Source organism: Camelus dromedarius, chromosome 22 (genome assembly GCF_036321535.1).
Source record: "Camelus dromedarius isolate mCamDro1 chromosome 22, mCamDro1.pat, whole genome shotgun sequence".
NCBI lineage: Eukaryota > Metazoa > Chordata > Mammalia > Artiodactyla > Camelidae > Camelus > Camelus dromedarius.
Genome location: NC_087457.1, coordinates 27,020,593 through 27,037,483, shown reverse-complemented (window position 1 = coordinate 27,037,483; position 16,891 = coordinate 27,020,593). Strand labels below are relative to the sequence as shown.

The 16,891-nt window shown below is 42.6% G+C and overlaps 1 protein-coding gene across 1 annotated transcript in view; it reads left to right on the top strand.

The window, feature by feature from the left end:
• WWC2 (WW and C2 domain containing 2) overlaps nt 1-16,891 on the top strand; it is a 129,876-nt gene that overhangs the window by 50,458 nt on the left and 62,527 nt on the right. The window contains exon 2 of the mRNA XM_031440336.2: nt 11,322-11,431. Coding sequence (XP_031296196.2) covers nt 11,322-11,431 — 110 coding nt within the window. The remainder of the gene's footprint in view (nt 1-11,321; nt 11,432-16,891) is intronic.

The following is a 16,891-nucleotide window of genomic DNA, read 5'->3' as shown; positions in this document are numbered from 1 at the left end:
GCACTGGCTGATTCAGGCTTCCTGTTTCTCAGGTCTGCTAAGTCAGTTACCCCTCGGCCGTCTGCTTTCCATCACCCCAGGTTTTGTGGCTCTTGTCCACTGCCTTGCCCTTTGTCCTTCTGTGTGTGACTTTTTAAAACACCTTTTCTGCACTTTTCTAGATGGAGTATAGGCAGACACACGCAGCAAGTCTGCTGTGTTTATTGGAATTTCCTTACTGAAGGATTGTTTTTTCCTTCCAACTTTTTATTATGAAAAATGTATAGATCTGACATAATTTATTGCCACATTTGCTTTTAATCCTGTCCTCCCTCTCTCTTTAGATATGTGTGTATTGTGTTTATGTTGACTGTTTTTTACTATAATATTGCAAGGGAAGTTATAGATATTATGACCCTTCACTATTAAATAGTTGAACTTGCATCTTCAAAGAACAAAAATATTCTCTTACCGTAATACCAATTATTGCAACTATGGAAATTTTTTTAAAAATCCAGTTGTTTTATCTGTCATCTAACATCTAGTATATTTAAATTACCCAGTTGTTCCAAGAATTCTCTTATCCTTTTTTTTAAATAAAAAAATTGGGATCAGTTGAGATAAACATGCTACAATTGGTTGGTAGTTTTCTTTTGGACTAGAACAAGTCCTCAGAGTTTTTGTTGTTTGTATTTTTTTCTTTTAATTCATCTTGAACAGTATAGCAGCACTTGTAGAACTGGATAAATAACTAAAAATGAGACCCTGTTAAGGAGCTATTAGTGAAAGCATGTAGGAATGGGATGAACTTTATAAAGTAATTTTACTGGGTTGTTTTTCTGAGTCAGGTGCTACTAATCAAATACCTATCCAAGCGGTGCTTTGCACCTTCAGTTCATTCACATGTTCGATAAAGAAGCAAATGTTTGCCTTTGCTGCGATGAAGGACTGTTTACAGCCTTCCCAGCCCGCCCCAGCGCAGCCTGCGCACTTAGCCAGCATTCGGCCTCCTGACTCCTGTTTGCTTCAAGTTGAGTTTGAGTCTGAGCTCAAAGGGCATGCATTGCTGTTTATGACTAATGGCTGAACTCTGAAGTTCGTGTAGTTATCAGACATTCCTGACATTCCATACGTCTAATTTTTTTGTGTGTGTGCTTGGAGGATCTGGTGCTTTGCCAGAGGAAAACAGAGGCTGGAGGGCACAAGGAAATACCACCAAAGAAAGTCTTCCTATAAGTTATAAAAATCTAATCATGTGTTTAACTAGCAAAGCAAATGCTGGGGATGGAACTGATTTGTAGCATGTTAGCACCATTCCTTGGGCTGCTTAAGAACATTTCTTAGTTTTCTAACACTTGATTCTCAGAATTCCAACCCTGGAGCTTTGAAAAAAAAACCTGCAATTCTTTTGGTTTGTGTTGTACTCAGCTGGGATGAGGTGCTTTTCAATGCAAAAGCCTGGTATCCTGAGAGGGATTTAGTTTGTGGTTGTCGACCAGATGCAGCGGTAGACAGAGAGGACAGTCATTGAGCAATGTTGAATGAGTACCACCCTCTGTCCCAGGCACTAAGGTGTCCAGTGGTGGACAAGACAGGTCGTAGGGACGTAGGAAGAAAGACTCTATCAATAGACAAGATAAATCAGACATGGTAGCAACATTGAAGAAATCAACTGGCTAATATGGACAGTGAGTACTTTAGACAGACTGTCTTCGTCTACTCTGCTGCATTAACAGCAGCCTGCAAATTGCAGTGACTTCTTTGACATACGTCTACTTCTCGCTCATATTACATCAAGTCAACCAAAGAGTGAAATAAATAAAAGAACCATCTAAACTATAAATCTAAGGAATGGGGATTACCCATGATCCGTTCAGTAGTTTGGTCACTAAAACTGTGTTTAAAAAAAAATTCAGGGAGTGAGAAGTATAGCTAAATGGTAGAATGTGTGCTCAGCGTGCATGACATCCCGGGTTCAGTGCCTTCAATCCTCAGTGCCTTCATGAAGGAAGAAAAAATCAAATTTTTCTCTGTCCAATATACACATATCACACAAGAGTTAAATTAGATTCTGATGCTGATAACTTCAAGTTATAACTTTTGTTAATTTAATAGAAAGTGGTTTAACAAAGAAATTGGAGAAGGAAATTGTGGGACCCTTGGCCTGAAGCTTTAAAGGTCTGTAGTACTCCTTTGGTGTACACCAAGGCTCAAGAAAGGCTATTTTGAAGGATGTCTTCTCCTCTTAATGGAGACATTATATACAAAACGTGTGAAAAGATATTCTATACAGACTGACTATAACCAAGACTTACATCTAAGTTTAACAAGTGTTCCCAAACAGCTTTCAAAGTAACATTTATGGACGCAGGCATGAATTCTTTTTGCATGTCTATAAGTAGGCATCTTTGAAACATTAAGCATGCTTTCCAGCATGGGCTTTTTCTCCAGTATGAGAAACTATAGGTACATGGAAGATGACTGACTCATTTGCCTTCTCTAAGCTTTCTTAGGAAGAGGTCAGACTTGGTTTAGTTGTATGTGAATCTGTTCAGACGTCTGCATGGTCTGTACCCTCTGGAAGGCCTGTGCTTAGCTGAGAGTCTTCTCCACTTTGGGCTCCTGGAAGAGCCCCGACAGCCAAATGCCAGATGACTCCATTTGGGTCCATCATAGAGAGACCAGGCTCTGCTGAGAGCATCGCTAGAGCATCAGGAAATTGGTTAAATCCAGCAGGAATGCAGTGTTCATTTGGCCAAACCAACATACTCTTCTGGTGCATTTATCGAGGCAGGACTGACAAAGTTGGGATCCCCTCGTGCAACCCAAACTTCACATTATGGACTGTATGAAATTCATTGTGAAATTCACTTGCTTTGTCTCTAAATGTAAGAACATAGATTATAAAAGAAAAAAAAGTAAAAACCAGAGGATAGAAGCACACATGTGTATGTATATTTGTATAAGAAAAGCATGCCCTGGAGTGAAGCACATCGTTAACTGGGGTTATCCTGCGTAATAAGGTCATAGGGGTTAAAAAAGTCTTCCTAATTCCTTAAGTTTTGTTGAAAGTAAAATAGGTTCGTTTATATCACTTAATTAACCCCTTTAAGAGAGAGGCTGAGCCTGACAAGGATCTGCCAGGTCGAGGGCAGAGGGCTGGTGGGTGGGCCGTGTGACAGGTCTTTGCCATGTGACTGGAGCACATTTACCGGAGTGAATATTTAGCTTCTTCCCGACCTGGCCCTTGAGCAATTATTACCTGTGATGGAATCTGTGATGGTTGTGTGTTGTTTGAACTGTAGGCAGGAGGACGAGGCAGTCTGGGTGAGTTTTGTTTGTTTGTTTGGACAATAATCTGTTAAGCCCCCTTCCTCTCTCAAACATTCCTACCTTCTCTGCCGGCATGTCCACTTAAATTCTCAAACTATTTTCCAAAACCAAATAATCCAACAGGCAAACATTTCTTGCCACTTAGGAAAGAAAAGAGGTTCAGGTTAAAGTGTTTGCTGACCCCTCCGTTTTCTTCTGTAGGGTAAAGTACTTTTTTAAAGAAAACTTGCTGAATTATTGAAACACCTGAGATAAATTCTTTTACCTCTTTGTAACCAACTCTGTTTTCTCTTTAGCTATCCATCTATAATACATAATGTAATTATAATTAACTAAAATAAATTATAGGACCAGATATTTTGAGGCAGTTTTGAAAGACTCTTGTTTTCTGTCCTGTCCCACCGTCAGGAAACGTGTCTGCCAACTCTCACCTTAATACCAACTTTCGTAGTGTTCTTTTAATAAATGCTCTTATCATTACATCTGTGTAAGTTGAACATTTTTTTAATGACAATTCTTCCATGATATACTTGTTTCCATTGCCTGTCTTCCTTTCTAATCAGCATCAGCTCAGCATTGATTCTGCGCAACCAAGGGCAAGGAAAGCGAAGTCCTGGAGGCGCAGGGCAGGTGCAGGGCCCTGCCTCTGGGAAGCTCCTCGGCCGCTGGGGAGACAGCAGTGTTGTTAAGGAGCCTTAGGTGGCTCCTGGGTCTGTGTGGGGGTGATCAGGTGGGACAGGGTGATCAGCAGGAAACACCGTGTGAGAGTAGCGTTCCTAGGTTAAATGGAATCAACATTTTAATGGTTTTTTAATGCTGCCAAAGTGTTTCTTAAAAGGATGTATCAAGTTACAAAATTACCAGCAATAAATGAAAGTAACTGATTTCCCACATTCTCGCCAGAACTGAGTTTCAGCCTCAGGACAAAGTAAAACAAAACAAAAACTTGATACCCTAGTAGGTTTAAAATTAAGCCTCAGTGTTGTTTTATTTGGCATTTCTTTTTATTATTAATGAAGTTGAACATTTTCCCATATTTTTATTATTTTACTTCCTCTAGTGAAAATATGCACTTGGAGTCTTGGCATTGTAATACCCTGTTACTATTTTTTAAAAAACAGTTTGTTGAGGTGAAACTCACACAACACAAAATTAGCCACTTTAAACAATTCACTGGCATATAGTACACTCACAACGGCGTACAACCACCACCTTCATCCAGTTCCAAGCCATTTCCATCACTCCAGCGCCCACTGAGCAGTTTCTCTCCATTTGCTGCCCCCTCCCCCGCCCCGCTCAGCCCCTGGCACCACTGATCTCCTTTCTGTCTGCATGGATTTATCTACGCTGAGTATTTCATATGCACAGAATTATACCATATGTGACCTCTGTGTCTGGCTTCTTTTACTTAACATAATGTTTGGAGGTTCATCCACATTGTAGCATGTACAAGTGCTTCATTCCTTTTTGCAGCCGAATAACATTCCATTGCATGTATAGACCACACTTTGTTTATCCATTCATGGAAATCTGAGTTCTTTCCAGTTTGGGCTGTGATGGATGGTACTGCTGTGAACGTGCGCGTACATGCAGTCGTTTGGGCACTGGTTTTCAGTTCTAGGTGTATGCCTAGGAGTCAGATTGCAGGTTATACAGTAATTCTGTGTGTACCTCTTTGAGGAGCTGTCAGACTGTTTTCTGTAGAGGCTGAAGCACTTTACATCCCGATCAACCATGGATAGCGTTCTCGTTTCTCCACATCCTCATCTACATTTGTTATTTCTGGTTTTTACATTGTCACCATCCTAGTGGGTACCTCACTGTGGTTTTGATTTGCATTTCCCTGATGACTAATGATGTTGAATACTTGCTACTATGTATTTCATATATAAGTGAGAAAAGGAGAAAGAAAAACCATAGTTTTGAAGAACTTATTTTAAAATTATTCAAATGTTCTTTGAGGGGGAAAAATAGTTTACTAAAAATTAAATGAAGCGGCCCAAATCTGAGTATTATTAAGCCATTAATTCTGTCTAAACATTTTTACAATTTTCATAATGAGATATTTCTGAAGCACAGGCTTTTGCCTACAGTTTCATTTGTAAATCGAGTTGGTTTTCGTTTTCTCCATCACCTGGGTGGATTACGGCTGTAATCTGGGCCCTTTAACCAGTGGCTCTCCAAGTGTGGTCCAGGGGCAGCAGCAGCAGTGACACTGGGGAGCTTGTCAGAAATGCGCATTCTAGGAGGCCAGGCCCCGCCCCTGGCCTGCTGAGTCAGAAACGCTGGGGATGGGCCCGGCAATCTGCTCTCATAAGCCTCTGCTTTAACTCAGGCCAATCTTACACTAAAGAGCCCTCGTGGGAGATGAAATCCACAGTTTTGGCCTTGTTAGCACCAACTTTTCTTTTAAACTAAAATATAAACAACAGTTGTTTATATTTTAGTTAAAAAAATATAGATATAATAAACAATTAAATTGATTCATTTTACAACCTCCTGTTTAAGAGTTACATGTGTAAATCACACAGTTTTACCTAAAGATTACTGTTCAGTCTACGAATCATGTCAAAAGAGAGAAATATTTTTTGAAAGCTACTCTTGATCTTTGGCCAGATCTCTAAAGAATTTGAGAGTTATGTGTCCTTGACATGTACTTTTCCGCTGTCTGTGACTGGACTTCATTCTTCACTTCTTCGCAGCCTCTGCCGCCAAGGTCTCTGGTGGGAAGGCCCGCGTCGAAGGGTGTGGGGCCGTTATTGCCGGACCGCGGACGCTCTCAGACACCAGCAGCGTTCTGTCCCTCTGATCAGCAGGGTCATCTTAAAAGTCCAGTTCCCGTCCCTCCTTCTCCCTCCAGAACTCTTTTAAAGGTTGCCTTTCTCACCGTTTCTTCCAGAAATGTGGGACAGTCAAATCTAAGTAGCGTGTCAGTAGTTAAGTCCATGCACGAGGTGATGGTCGTGATGGCGTATTCTGAACAGTAACCGTAATGGCTGGAAACCGTGCACGTTGGCTAGAGAGACAGGCATGTGCTGCAGAATCATACTTGTTTGAGTAAGTTTTCTTCTGCACAGGGTATTCAAATGGCGATAATTATTGTCTCTACTTTGCTGAGTTTTATGGGGATTTAACTCCCACATTTGTAGATATCAAAGCCTCTGTGGTACTCAGGACGCATTCAGTAGATGTTTTATATTATTCGTATAATTACTGTATGTAAAAATTGACCTTTTTTTGCATAGAATATTGTAAGTATTGACATTTTTGCAAATAATATGTCTGGGTCCCTAAAGCAACAGCAGGAGCCTGTGCTCTTTCAAAAGTGAATTACTCACAAATGTTGCCTTGCGGGAGCACTTTCCTAATGTAATTAGAGGATCAGGCTTGGTGCATACAGGAGATTTTGATAGGGCCCCTAAAGTCGTCCAGTTTAAAATCTCAGGGTCCCAATGAGTGAACGGTAAGGAAGTTAATGTCAAAAGGGGACCAGAAGAGTTGAGGGAAGGCTCTTTGAAGGAGGTGGGGGGGTTGAACCCTGTTTGCTTGTAGGCTGAGGGAGAAAAAGTTAGCCATGGAGAGGAGATGGACACTTGGTAACTGAGGCGTGAGACTGCAGAGCAGGGAGGAGCGGACGGAACCAGGGCAGGAGAGTGGAGGAGAGAGGTGAGAAACGGTGAGAGGAATGGCACTCGGGTTCCAGGAGAGCAGACTTGGGAAACCAGATCGTTGTGTTTAAGTGTTTGAAAGCCCATCCCGTGGGGGAAGGATTAAACTAGTTCTCTAGGATAAAACTGGCCCCGGTGGGTCTGAGCTGTGGGGAGACCAGACCTCGGGCCCATGTGGAGGAGAAGGTCCAAGCACAGGCAGGGTGAGGAGGACAGGAACTCAGTGGGAAGAAATGAGCCCGTGCAGACGACCCCGTGATGCTCTCCCCAGCCAGTGACTCTGTATGAGCCGCGCACATCCTAGACCAGGTCTCCCCGCTTCCCTCCACTGCCCCAGGCCTGCAGCCTTCCCTGTCTGGCTGTTCCCTCCCGTCTGATACGATTCTTCTTGAAGGACTGAAGCTAATTTCCCCAAAGACACAGAACGAACTGCGTTACCTGCCTCTGAAGAGGTTTGTAGAACGTCTCTTCAAAGGCGGTTCCTTCTTGCCGCCTCTCTTCACTCATTCCTGTCCCTCCGCTCATCGTGTTCCTCTGCATTGCCAGTCACCGCCCCCCCGCCCACCCCCCACCAGAGTGTTGACCAAAACAGAAATTTGTTTTGAGGGGACTAATCACCATCATTTTAAGTTAAATTCCTTCAGAATTATAGAGATTTCTGGTGTTTTATAACCCTCCCTTTAAAATGCACACTGTGTGGTGCACCTGTAACCTCTCCCCTGCCTCTTGGACCAGTTCGGGTGTGGCTGGTCCTGTAGTAACTGCAGACAGGTGACCATGCGAACGCTGCTTGGAGTTAGTTCAGTGACGCCGACAACAGATGCTGCAAAGTGAAAATGACTCTTCAGACCTTTAACATTCACGCTAAACCGTACATTTGGGAGGCTGGAATTGTGGCAAGAGTTTTATTAACCTGACAATGGTTTTCTCTGTCAAGTGTTTCGTTTAACGCAGCGAGCAACAAACTTGGTTGCAATTAGCACAAACTCTTGTTTCTGGACTTGTGTTTGCGCACACAACGGTATTCTCCGGCGTATAATTAGGAAGAGTAAATAAATATGTGTGTGGCATCTTATGTTGCAGGACAGGGATCCATGGCCTGACAATAAATACTAAATGACAGATTGTGTAAAAGGATGATATAATGCCCACAAGGAGAGGAAATACCATGCAAAGTTCAAATTTTGTATGTAAACTGTGGCAAAGTGCTGCAATAAATTGCCATTTTCTTCACATTAGTCACGGTGCAAAGGAAGACTGTTTTTTAAGCAAAGAGTAATCTCTGGAATTTAGCATAAAGACGGTTGTTAATTTCAGGCTTTTCGCATGATGTTGCTCCTTTGTGGGGAACCAGCAAGCTGCATCCACTTTTTACTTCCTTAACATCAAAGGAAGATTGACTATTTCAGAGATTCCTTGTGCAAAAACAAGAGGAAGAAATTTAGAAGCAAATCAACATTTCTACTCACTGTATTTGTTCTAAGTCATACTGTTTCCAATTTTGGAATACATCTGTTACTTCTTTTTGTTTCGTGTTACTTCTTTGTATCATACTAATATGTTTTCTTCATTAGGATAGCAGCTTAACTGTGTGCTTAATTTTATTTGAGAATGTTATTCTATTTACATTTTATTATTTGGATAAGAATTAAATCTTACAGTTTTTAAATTTATAAATATGCATATTTATAAATATTTCTTGATAGAGTGTGGAAAAGCAATTTGTATTTATGCAGAGACAGAAAATACAGTATTAAATTGACTTTCGAAGTAACGCTGCAAGGAAACTTTTATGTTAAAATTCCAGGAATGGGAACATCTGAATTTTTAACTGAGTTCACAATTGCATGATACTTATAGATGTAATTCTAGTGTTAGAACAGTGACAGTTAATAAAATGCTTATTATCTTTTGAACAATTAATAGGAAAACTGGATTATTTCCAAGTGTAATCAAATTACCGTAACTTGTAATCACAGCGCACGTTCTGAAGCTTTTGTGACTTCTAATTCTAAAAGTAATAAATATATTCATGTCATACACATACTTAAACATGTTGATTTGGTGCCAGGATAAACCTTTTGTAATATCTCTCTTTTGTCATTTAAACTTGCCGTTTCCATGTCTCCTTGTTCTTTCTTTGTTTAGGATGCATATGCCTTTTAGACAGCAGAGACAAAGGAGTTGAGGGAAGGAGAATCCTCAGAAGAATGATATGCCAGAGGCTCTATCTAATCAGGTGGTCGAAGCCCAGTCTTACAGGCAGAGTATATGAAGACAGGGCCACTTGCCCTGGTGCGGGGATTTTTGATATATATAGTGTCTAATTCCTTTGTCAAGAGAAACCTCAATTTTCCTGGGCAGTTTTTATGATGTAAGATGGAATTTGAGCACAATCCTAAGAGCATGATTTTTCTGGACTCAGATTAGGTTCAAATTGACTCCAGGTTTGCAAAGTGAATGTGGCAAGTTGCCAGATTCGGGGGCGTTGCTGAAGATGTCAGATTCATTTCACTCCTCGAATGCATATTGAAGCCTTCCACCCATCAGGCATTATACTGTTTGGTTCTCGTTTAAACTTTATGATCTCCCACCTCCCTACCTTAAAAAAAAAAGATTGGAAAGCAGGGGCTTTTAAGTTTCATAACCTGTCGTAGGTTGTACAGCAAGTAAGTGGCAGAACAAGGATTTGAATCCAGGTCCCTTTGATTCCAAGTTTCAAGTTCTTAACTTCTGAGCCAAATTCTCCAGAATTACCTGGAGAGTTTGACCAGAGGCCCAAGAATTTGTTGTTTCTAACCAGTTCCTAGATGTGGACGCTGCTGGTCGTGAGAAACACTGCTCTGTACTATGCTGCATGACTTGGCTCCCCTGGACAGTAAGAGAGAGAATTCACGTGTCGTGCTTGGATTAATAATCACTAATTATTGACTGCTTGACCATGTCCTAGACACTTTTCTAAATTAATCCCTTTTTATATCTTAGGAGGTAGTTAAATTGCAGGGAGAAGACAGGGGGTGTGAGCACCACTTAAAATTAAGAGAAGGACTCAGGTGTAGAGAGGTGCCCAGTAAGGAGGTCTGGCAGGGAGTCGGCGGCCGAGCTGGTTTTCATTTTCACTTCTGTCGGCTGGACTGCTTTCACAAGCCAGTGCCCCTGGAGCCATCTGCAGGGGCAGACTTCATGCTTTGGGAAGGCTGAGAGACAAGGAGATCTTCCCTCCTTTCACCCCTTGGTGTTTCATGTCCTTGGAGGAGGGCTGTTGCAGGCCACACCTGGGAAGAAAGGGTCTCCTTCCTTTTCATGTGTCTCTCCCCAGCTTTCCGAAGGGTAGATGACGCAGGTGGTTATTCTGATGAATGATGTGACTCTGAAAATGACCTGTAATTCAGCTGAGCTATGAGATTATTGATATTCATTAGCAAGGATCAGAGGGATTCCAGTGATTTCATACGTAGGAGCTGTGCTGGTGGTGCCAGCGCAGTAAATTAGAAGAGATGTCACTGAGGTTGGCCACCTGCAGCAGGGGGTTGACTGCTCTGCAGTGCTGGCCTGCCCATGGCTGCTCCGACAGCCAGGGAACATCTCAGAAGCAAAAGTGAAGGAGGTGAGAGAGAAAGCCAACCCAGAATTAAGTCAGAAACCTGTACTCTGCTTAGATAACTAATTTCTCCATTAGTTTTAAAGCTTGAAGACAAAGTATCAAATGGTTTCAAAAAGCGAGCTCACACTGACGTATAAATGCTTTGTGTATTTGGTTCCATTAAACATTTTGTTGAGGGACTGTTATGTACAAGGTCCTTATAAAAATAAGATCTATTGTCCTTCCCCTCAAGGAGAGCCCTTAGGGAACTCATGGTCGAGTTCATTTATAGAGCGTCCGAATCTGAAGTTAGTGTAGCTGGGGTATGTCCCGCCTTAGAGGTACTGCTGTGATGATTTCCGTGCTCAACTCCTGGGGCAAATTTTTCTTTTTAGTGGGATTAGCTACTTAGCTGTAGAGCTAGACCCTAGTGCTCCTGACTCTCAGCTTGGAGTCCTCTCTGATTTGAGTTTGGCCTTGTTGATTCATTATATAGCTTTATCTCCCAGTCGTAAGCTGTGAATTTTTGAAAGGTTATTATGACTTATTGCTACTTATTCGGATATTCATCTCTGCATTTTAGCCTTGTTTTTCTTTTTCTCTCTAAGTTTTCAAACGTAGCAGTGGAAATTCTAGAAACAGGAACAACAGCAGCAAAAATGCAACCTGGACGCTTCACCTGTGGTTAGGGTGCTGCGTTTTGGCAGATGTGCTTGGGTGGAAGGAATCACCTGTGCTTTGATTCTGGTTTGTTGCAGGTTAACGAAGCCCTTGTCCTTTGCCGACTGTGTTGGGGATGAGCTGCCCTGGGGCTGGGAAGCCGGCTTCGACCCTCAAATTGGTGTCTACTACATCGATCACATAAATAGTAAGTTTTTTCTTTTTGGTAAAAGCAGACATATCAGAAAAGTAATTCCCTACAAATATAGAGTCATGCAAAAGAGTGAACATTTTACAGTTTAAAACCCTACTTTCTCAGTGACTGATATTTAACTGCAATGCTCATTTTGGAATTTGAGGCCTGTGTATGGAGCTGGGCTTATGGGGACAGAGAGGGAGAAAGGAGTCCGTCTGTTTGTCTGTCTGCTCGCCTTTGTAGGACATGAGTTTTCTCCATCGCAGGCCTGGGGCCTGTGGAGACCACGAGCCATCTGGCTCCTCCTCCCTCGGCCGCTGTGCCTCAGGGTCGGGGTCCGCCTCTCTTGTCCTGGCGGAGGGAGGCGGGCACGGGGCATCCCGCAGATCTCTTTGAGTGATGACTTCAGTTTCTTCCCTGAGGCTGATGGCTGCCAAACTGGTCTAAGTCTCGTCCAGGGTTCCAGACGCATGTATTTGACTCCTTACTCTAAGGCTGTTTCCAGTCTGCCCCACTGCCTCCGTGTTCGTCCCTCGCCCTGCCCTGGCACTGGTGACGCCCCAGCTGTGCCCCAGGCTTCCCGGGCTTCCTGCCTTTCTTTGCATTTGTTGGTCCAGCCCTGATCGCTCTGCTCAGCCTCTAGATCCTCCCTTCCCGCCACCTGCCCCTTCCTTCTAGGGTCCGTCTGCCCAGGCCCCACTGTTTCCCGAGGGCCTTCTCGGGCCCCTGACCCTCCACCTCAAGTCCCGCCCCCATGCTGGAGTCGGTGCCTGTGCTGGGATTTCTAAAGTATCAGGTCCTTAGGGATTTTTAAAAAGCATTTGTCATATTGTACTTAAATTATTTATTTGTGTATTTTTCCTCACTAATAATGAGCTCCCTGGGGGCATCTTTATTTCTCTATCTTTGGGTGCCTGGTATGATGATCGACTCTTACCTGTGAGAAGGAAGGAGGAGCTTTGCTGTTCAGCTCACAGATGGAAAGCTTTCTGTTTGTTTTTAAAGAAATTAAACTGTATTGCAAGTATAAATTTGTTTCAGAAAGCACCATTCTGAATATTAAAAAACTTGGTTATCAAGATATAAATTTTTCAGTCTGCCATTTTGCTTTGGTGCAGTAATGGATCCCAGTGGCCTGATGGATTTACTGTGCTCTAAAGTGCCCCCGTTTCCCACAATAAGCAGTTTTCCCACTGAAAAGGATCTAGTCCATTATCTCATTAATCTTAAAGACATTCCTGAGAAGTAGTTTAGGGAGCAAATGGTATCACCTTCTCTTAACAGCTGGTCCACACATATGTTGTGTCTTGACATTGTATAGTTTCAGCATTATTTTCTCTTTATTTTAATAAAAAATGAAATAACAAATGTTTGGCTGTTTAGTACTACTTCTATGTAACACTATTAAATACTAGAAGTGAAAGTTTTGACCTTGAAATGAAAGTTTAGGCCTTCCGTGTTTTATGATACAATTCCCCTTGTCGTGGCTGTGTATGTGGAGTGGGGGTGTACCTGTCTAGGCGGGATGCGTATAACTAACTAGAAGGTAATTATGAAGTACAGTTTATAAGGTTTTGATGTTATCACTACAGCCATAAGTAAATCACTTTTTGGTAGGGTCAGAGTTGTACCTTAATTTTTTTCCTGTCTTTTAGTAATTAAGGTCTGATTTACATATAAGAAAATGCAGATTTTTAAGTGTGTATTCAGTGAATTTTGACAGTTGTATACTCCTTTGTAGCAGCCACTTCAACCAAGATACAGAATATTCTCACCCTGCCTGCCATGAGCTCTTCCCTGCCCCTTGCCGGTCACCCCTCCCCCACTGCTGCAAACCCTTCCGATTTTCTGTCATCACAGCCTAGCTTTGCCTGTTCTAGAGCTTGAGACAAATGGAGTGTGTGTTCAGTGCTGTGGATGGAATCTCTCACTCACTGTATTTTTAGGGAATGTACTACTGATACACACAATATCACAGGTGAATACTCGTACTCATCTGACAGAGCCCATAGCCAGGGCATACATATAAAGAACTCCTGATAATCAACACTAAAAAAGGCAAACATCCCAATTTAAAAACAGGCAGCCAGCTTAAACAGACCTTCCCGGGCTGGGCTCTGCTCTCATCTCTCCCCGTGCTCTCCCTCCCGCCCCCTGGACCCCCTTTTTCTGGTGTTCAGGCTGGTGAGCTGGGGCTTCAGGCTCGCCGCACAATTGGGTGCTTCCCAGGCTGCGTGTGTCTTAGGACAAGTCAGGGAGGAAACCAGCCTGGGATGGGCTGCAGGTTCCATGCCTGGGGCTCGTCTGGCGTGACCGTGGGAGACTCCAGAAAGCTTTGTCCTGCAACACCCACCTTCCTTCCAGTCCTCTGGCAAGAAAGAGTCGGTTTTGTGTTGGAGTCTTTGTTCGTCTGTACCTGTGTGTGCAGCTCCAGAGGACCTGGGAAGTATAACGCCAACAACAGAGGTGGGCGCTCACTGCCGTTCTGGGAGTTCTCATTTCCTTCCACGGTCCTTCTTGCTCTAATTTATTTTTTAGAGTCTTCCCTTATTGTATTATGTATGCCGTTTTGCTGTGATCAGTGGGAGAGGTGGGATGGTGTGCCCTTCGTGTTACCCTGAACCAAGCTCCTCCGTGTTAGCTCTGAAGCAACACGTGTGCTCAGGACTGATGAAGACTCCTCAGGCGTATGTGATATTTTATATGGAGTTGTTTCCTTTAGAAGAAAGGAAATAAACCTTCGGCCCTTCTATTTCATCTCTGTCTTATTTTATCCTTTATGTTTTCCTAAGACGATAAACTGTTAGGATAGTTTATAAAGAAAAAATTTAAATACTTAAAATATCTAAGTAAAACGCATTCTGCTAGTAAGTGAGGCTAACACTCACTAGTTAGCATCACTCATGTGTGGTGCTCTGCATATTTCACATAGCGGTCAAGTTCAGGGACCTCTCCTCAGGCACGGCCATCCTTTTCTCCCACCTGGACATGGAGCTGATGCAGATGGCTACGCCTTTCTCCTTCAGCCTGATATCTTCCTTCCTCCAGACTGCTCCTTCTTTCTCTGCTCATTTGCCTCGTATTCCTTTTGAGAGTCCCTTTCTCTTCTCGGTCCCCTCCTCCCCGGCCGGCTGTCCTTCGTCTACAGCAGTGCTGTCCTCAGCCTTTACTGTGCAGATGTCTCTTCTGTCTGTATTTCTGGCTCTGATTGTCCTGATGGTTGTCAAACCTTTCCAGTTATAGGGCAGTGCTACCTGTTTTGCCATCAAAGCTGCAAAACAAACAAGTACAGAATGGGATTCTTCAGTTTTCCCTTTGACGTTATTATTTTTAGAAACACTATAGTCTTCACGATTACTGAATTGAAAAATGTAGAATCATCTTGCCAATTCTTGTTGGTTTTTCCCCTTATAATATAATTTCAGATTGCTCCTTCAGCCTCATTTTTGCTGCCATTTGCCTAATTCAGACCCTCGTTACCTTGTACCTTTTTTTCTTTTCCCTATTTTAAAAAATATCTTATAGAAGTAATAGATGTGCATAGGAGAAAGTGGACAATATAGGTAAATAAAAAGAAGAAAGAAATTATATTCACACCACTCGAGATAGCTAAGTATTCTAAACCTTTTAGTGTGTATCCTTCCAGACTTTTTCATATTGATTCACACACACAGTTTTCAATATATTTTCAATTCACTTCAACCGGGATTATATTACACAAGGAGACTCTCGTATTCATTTCATTCATTCTTCCCGAGCACAGCAGAAAGAGTAGAAATATGCATGATAGACAGAAATAACATTCCTTTGAAGAGTCTCATGTTGTCTCCCCTGATAAGCTCTTGTACCTCACAGTGTGTTCTCTGTCTGTAAACTTCCACATCTGCAGAACTGATGGGATGTGAACTCCCTTGAGGTCCAGGACATTTTAACAGTAGGTGACATGTTAGTTGTTTCCTATAGTAGACAACATGCAAATTATATTGCATTATAATACAGTGATCTCCCAAGACCATCGGGTCTTAATAAAAAAATACCATGTTTGTATAATGAGTATTTTTGAGTATTTACATTTAATAAATATTCTTCACCAATCCATTTGGCAAATATAACTGATGGAGATGAGGCACAGTCCTGCTTTGTGAAGCCTTCTTCTAAGGCGCCTCTGGGAACCTCTTTTGTAGTTCATATCTGAGTGGTGCGGTATTTCAGAAATGTCGCTGCTTCCTGCTGAGTCTCATGTAACGTACGGTGTTTAAGGGTTTCTCTGATCTGTCCAAAACAAATGCGATAGTTCATTATTATCATTATTATTATCATTGTACTTTATTCATTTAAGTGTCAGTCAGTGTTAATTTCACTGTTTTGTGTCAGTTTAGCCGTTGACAAGTATTTTATTGAAAGAACGCCAGTTCACCAGTATGTGGGGAAATACGATTAGGTGAAACCTATAAAGGTATTGAGAGAGCTGGGAGCACATATCTTACTATAACTATTATAACATAAACATTTCAAGTTTATTTCATATACATTTTCAATTTGCATCATCTCTTTATTTGATTAGTTTACTAGTTCTACATCTCGCTATGACAAATTACCCCAAAATTAAGGGGCTTAAAATACATTTGTTATCTCATCGTTTCTGTGGGCCATGAATCCCAGCGAAGCTGAGCTGGACCCTCTGTCTCCAGGTCTCTCCCAAGCTGTCCTCAAGGTGTTGGCCAGGCTGCCTCACCTCCAGGAGTGACTGGAGAAGGGTCTGCTTCCAGGCTCACGCACGTGGTTGTTGGCAGGATTCAATTCCTTGTCAGCTGCTGGCCGGTCTCCCCCCTCCTTCCTTGCTTTGTCCATAGGATGGTGTATAGCATGGCAGTTTGCTTCATCAGAGCAAAAATGCCAAGAAGATCCAGGCAGAGAGAGCAGGACAGTGGTCACAACCTCTTGTAACCTAGTCTCAAGTGACATCCCGCCTCCTCATCTGGGTGGTGTTCACTGGAAGGTTCAGCCCATGTTCTAGGGGCAGGAATAGGAGGAGCTGAGGAGGGTAGTGGGTCATCCACAGTTATGAACGCTCTTTTAAGACCATAAATTTCTGTTTGTTGGAAGATGAATTCCATACCTGGAGTTATATATATATATATGAAATGAATGTGCGTATTACGTTTGGATAGCCAACCCATCTGTCTTGATTGTACCTGGGATTTAACTTCTCCAGGTGACTGAGTGACAACACAGGTCAGTGCCATCGAAAGAAGCTGTCCTCCTTACAGTTCCCAAGAGAAGGGGCCACATCACAGCAGGCAGGACCACATAGGGAAGCACCGGGTTGGTCATGAGGCAGAAGGAGGGAAGGAGAACATAATGGGTGAGAGCCTTTCCTGTGGTTTCCTTGGGGAGGAGTGGGTGAGGCCGGGGAGGCAGGTTTGAGCAAGTTTAGGATGAGATAGTTTGAACAGTTTCATAATTTCTTGG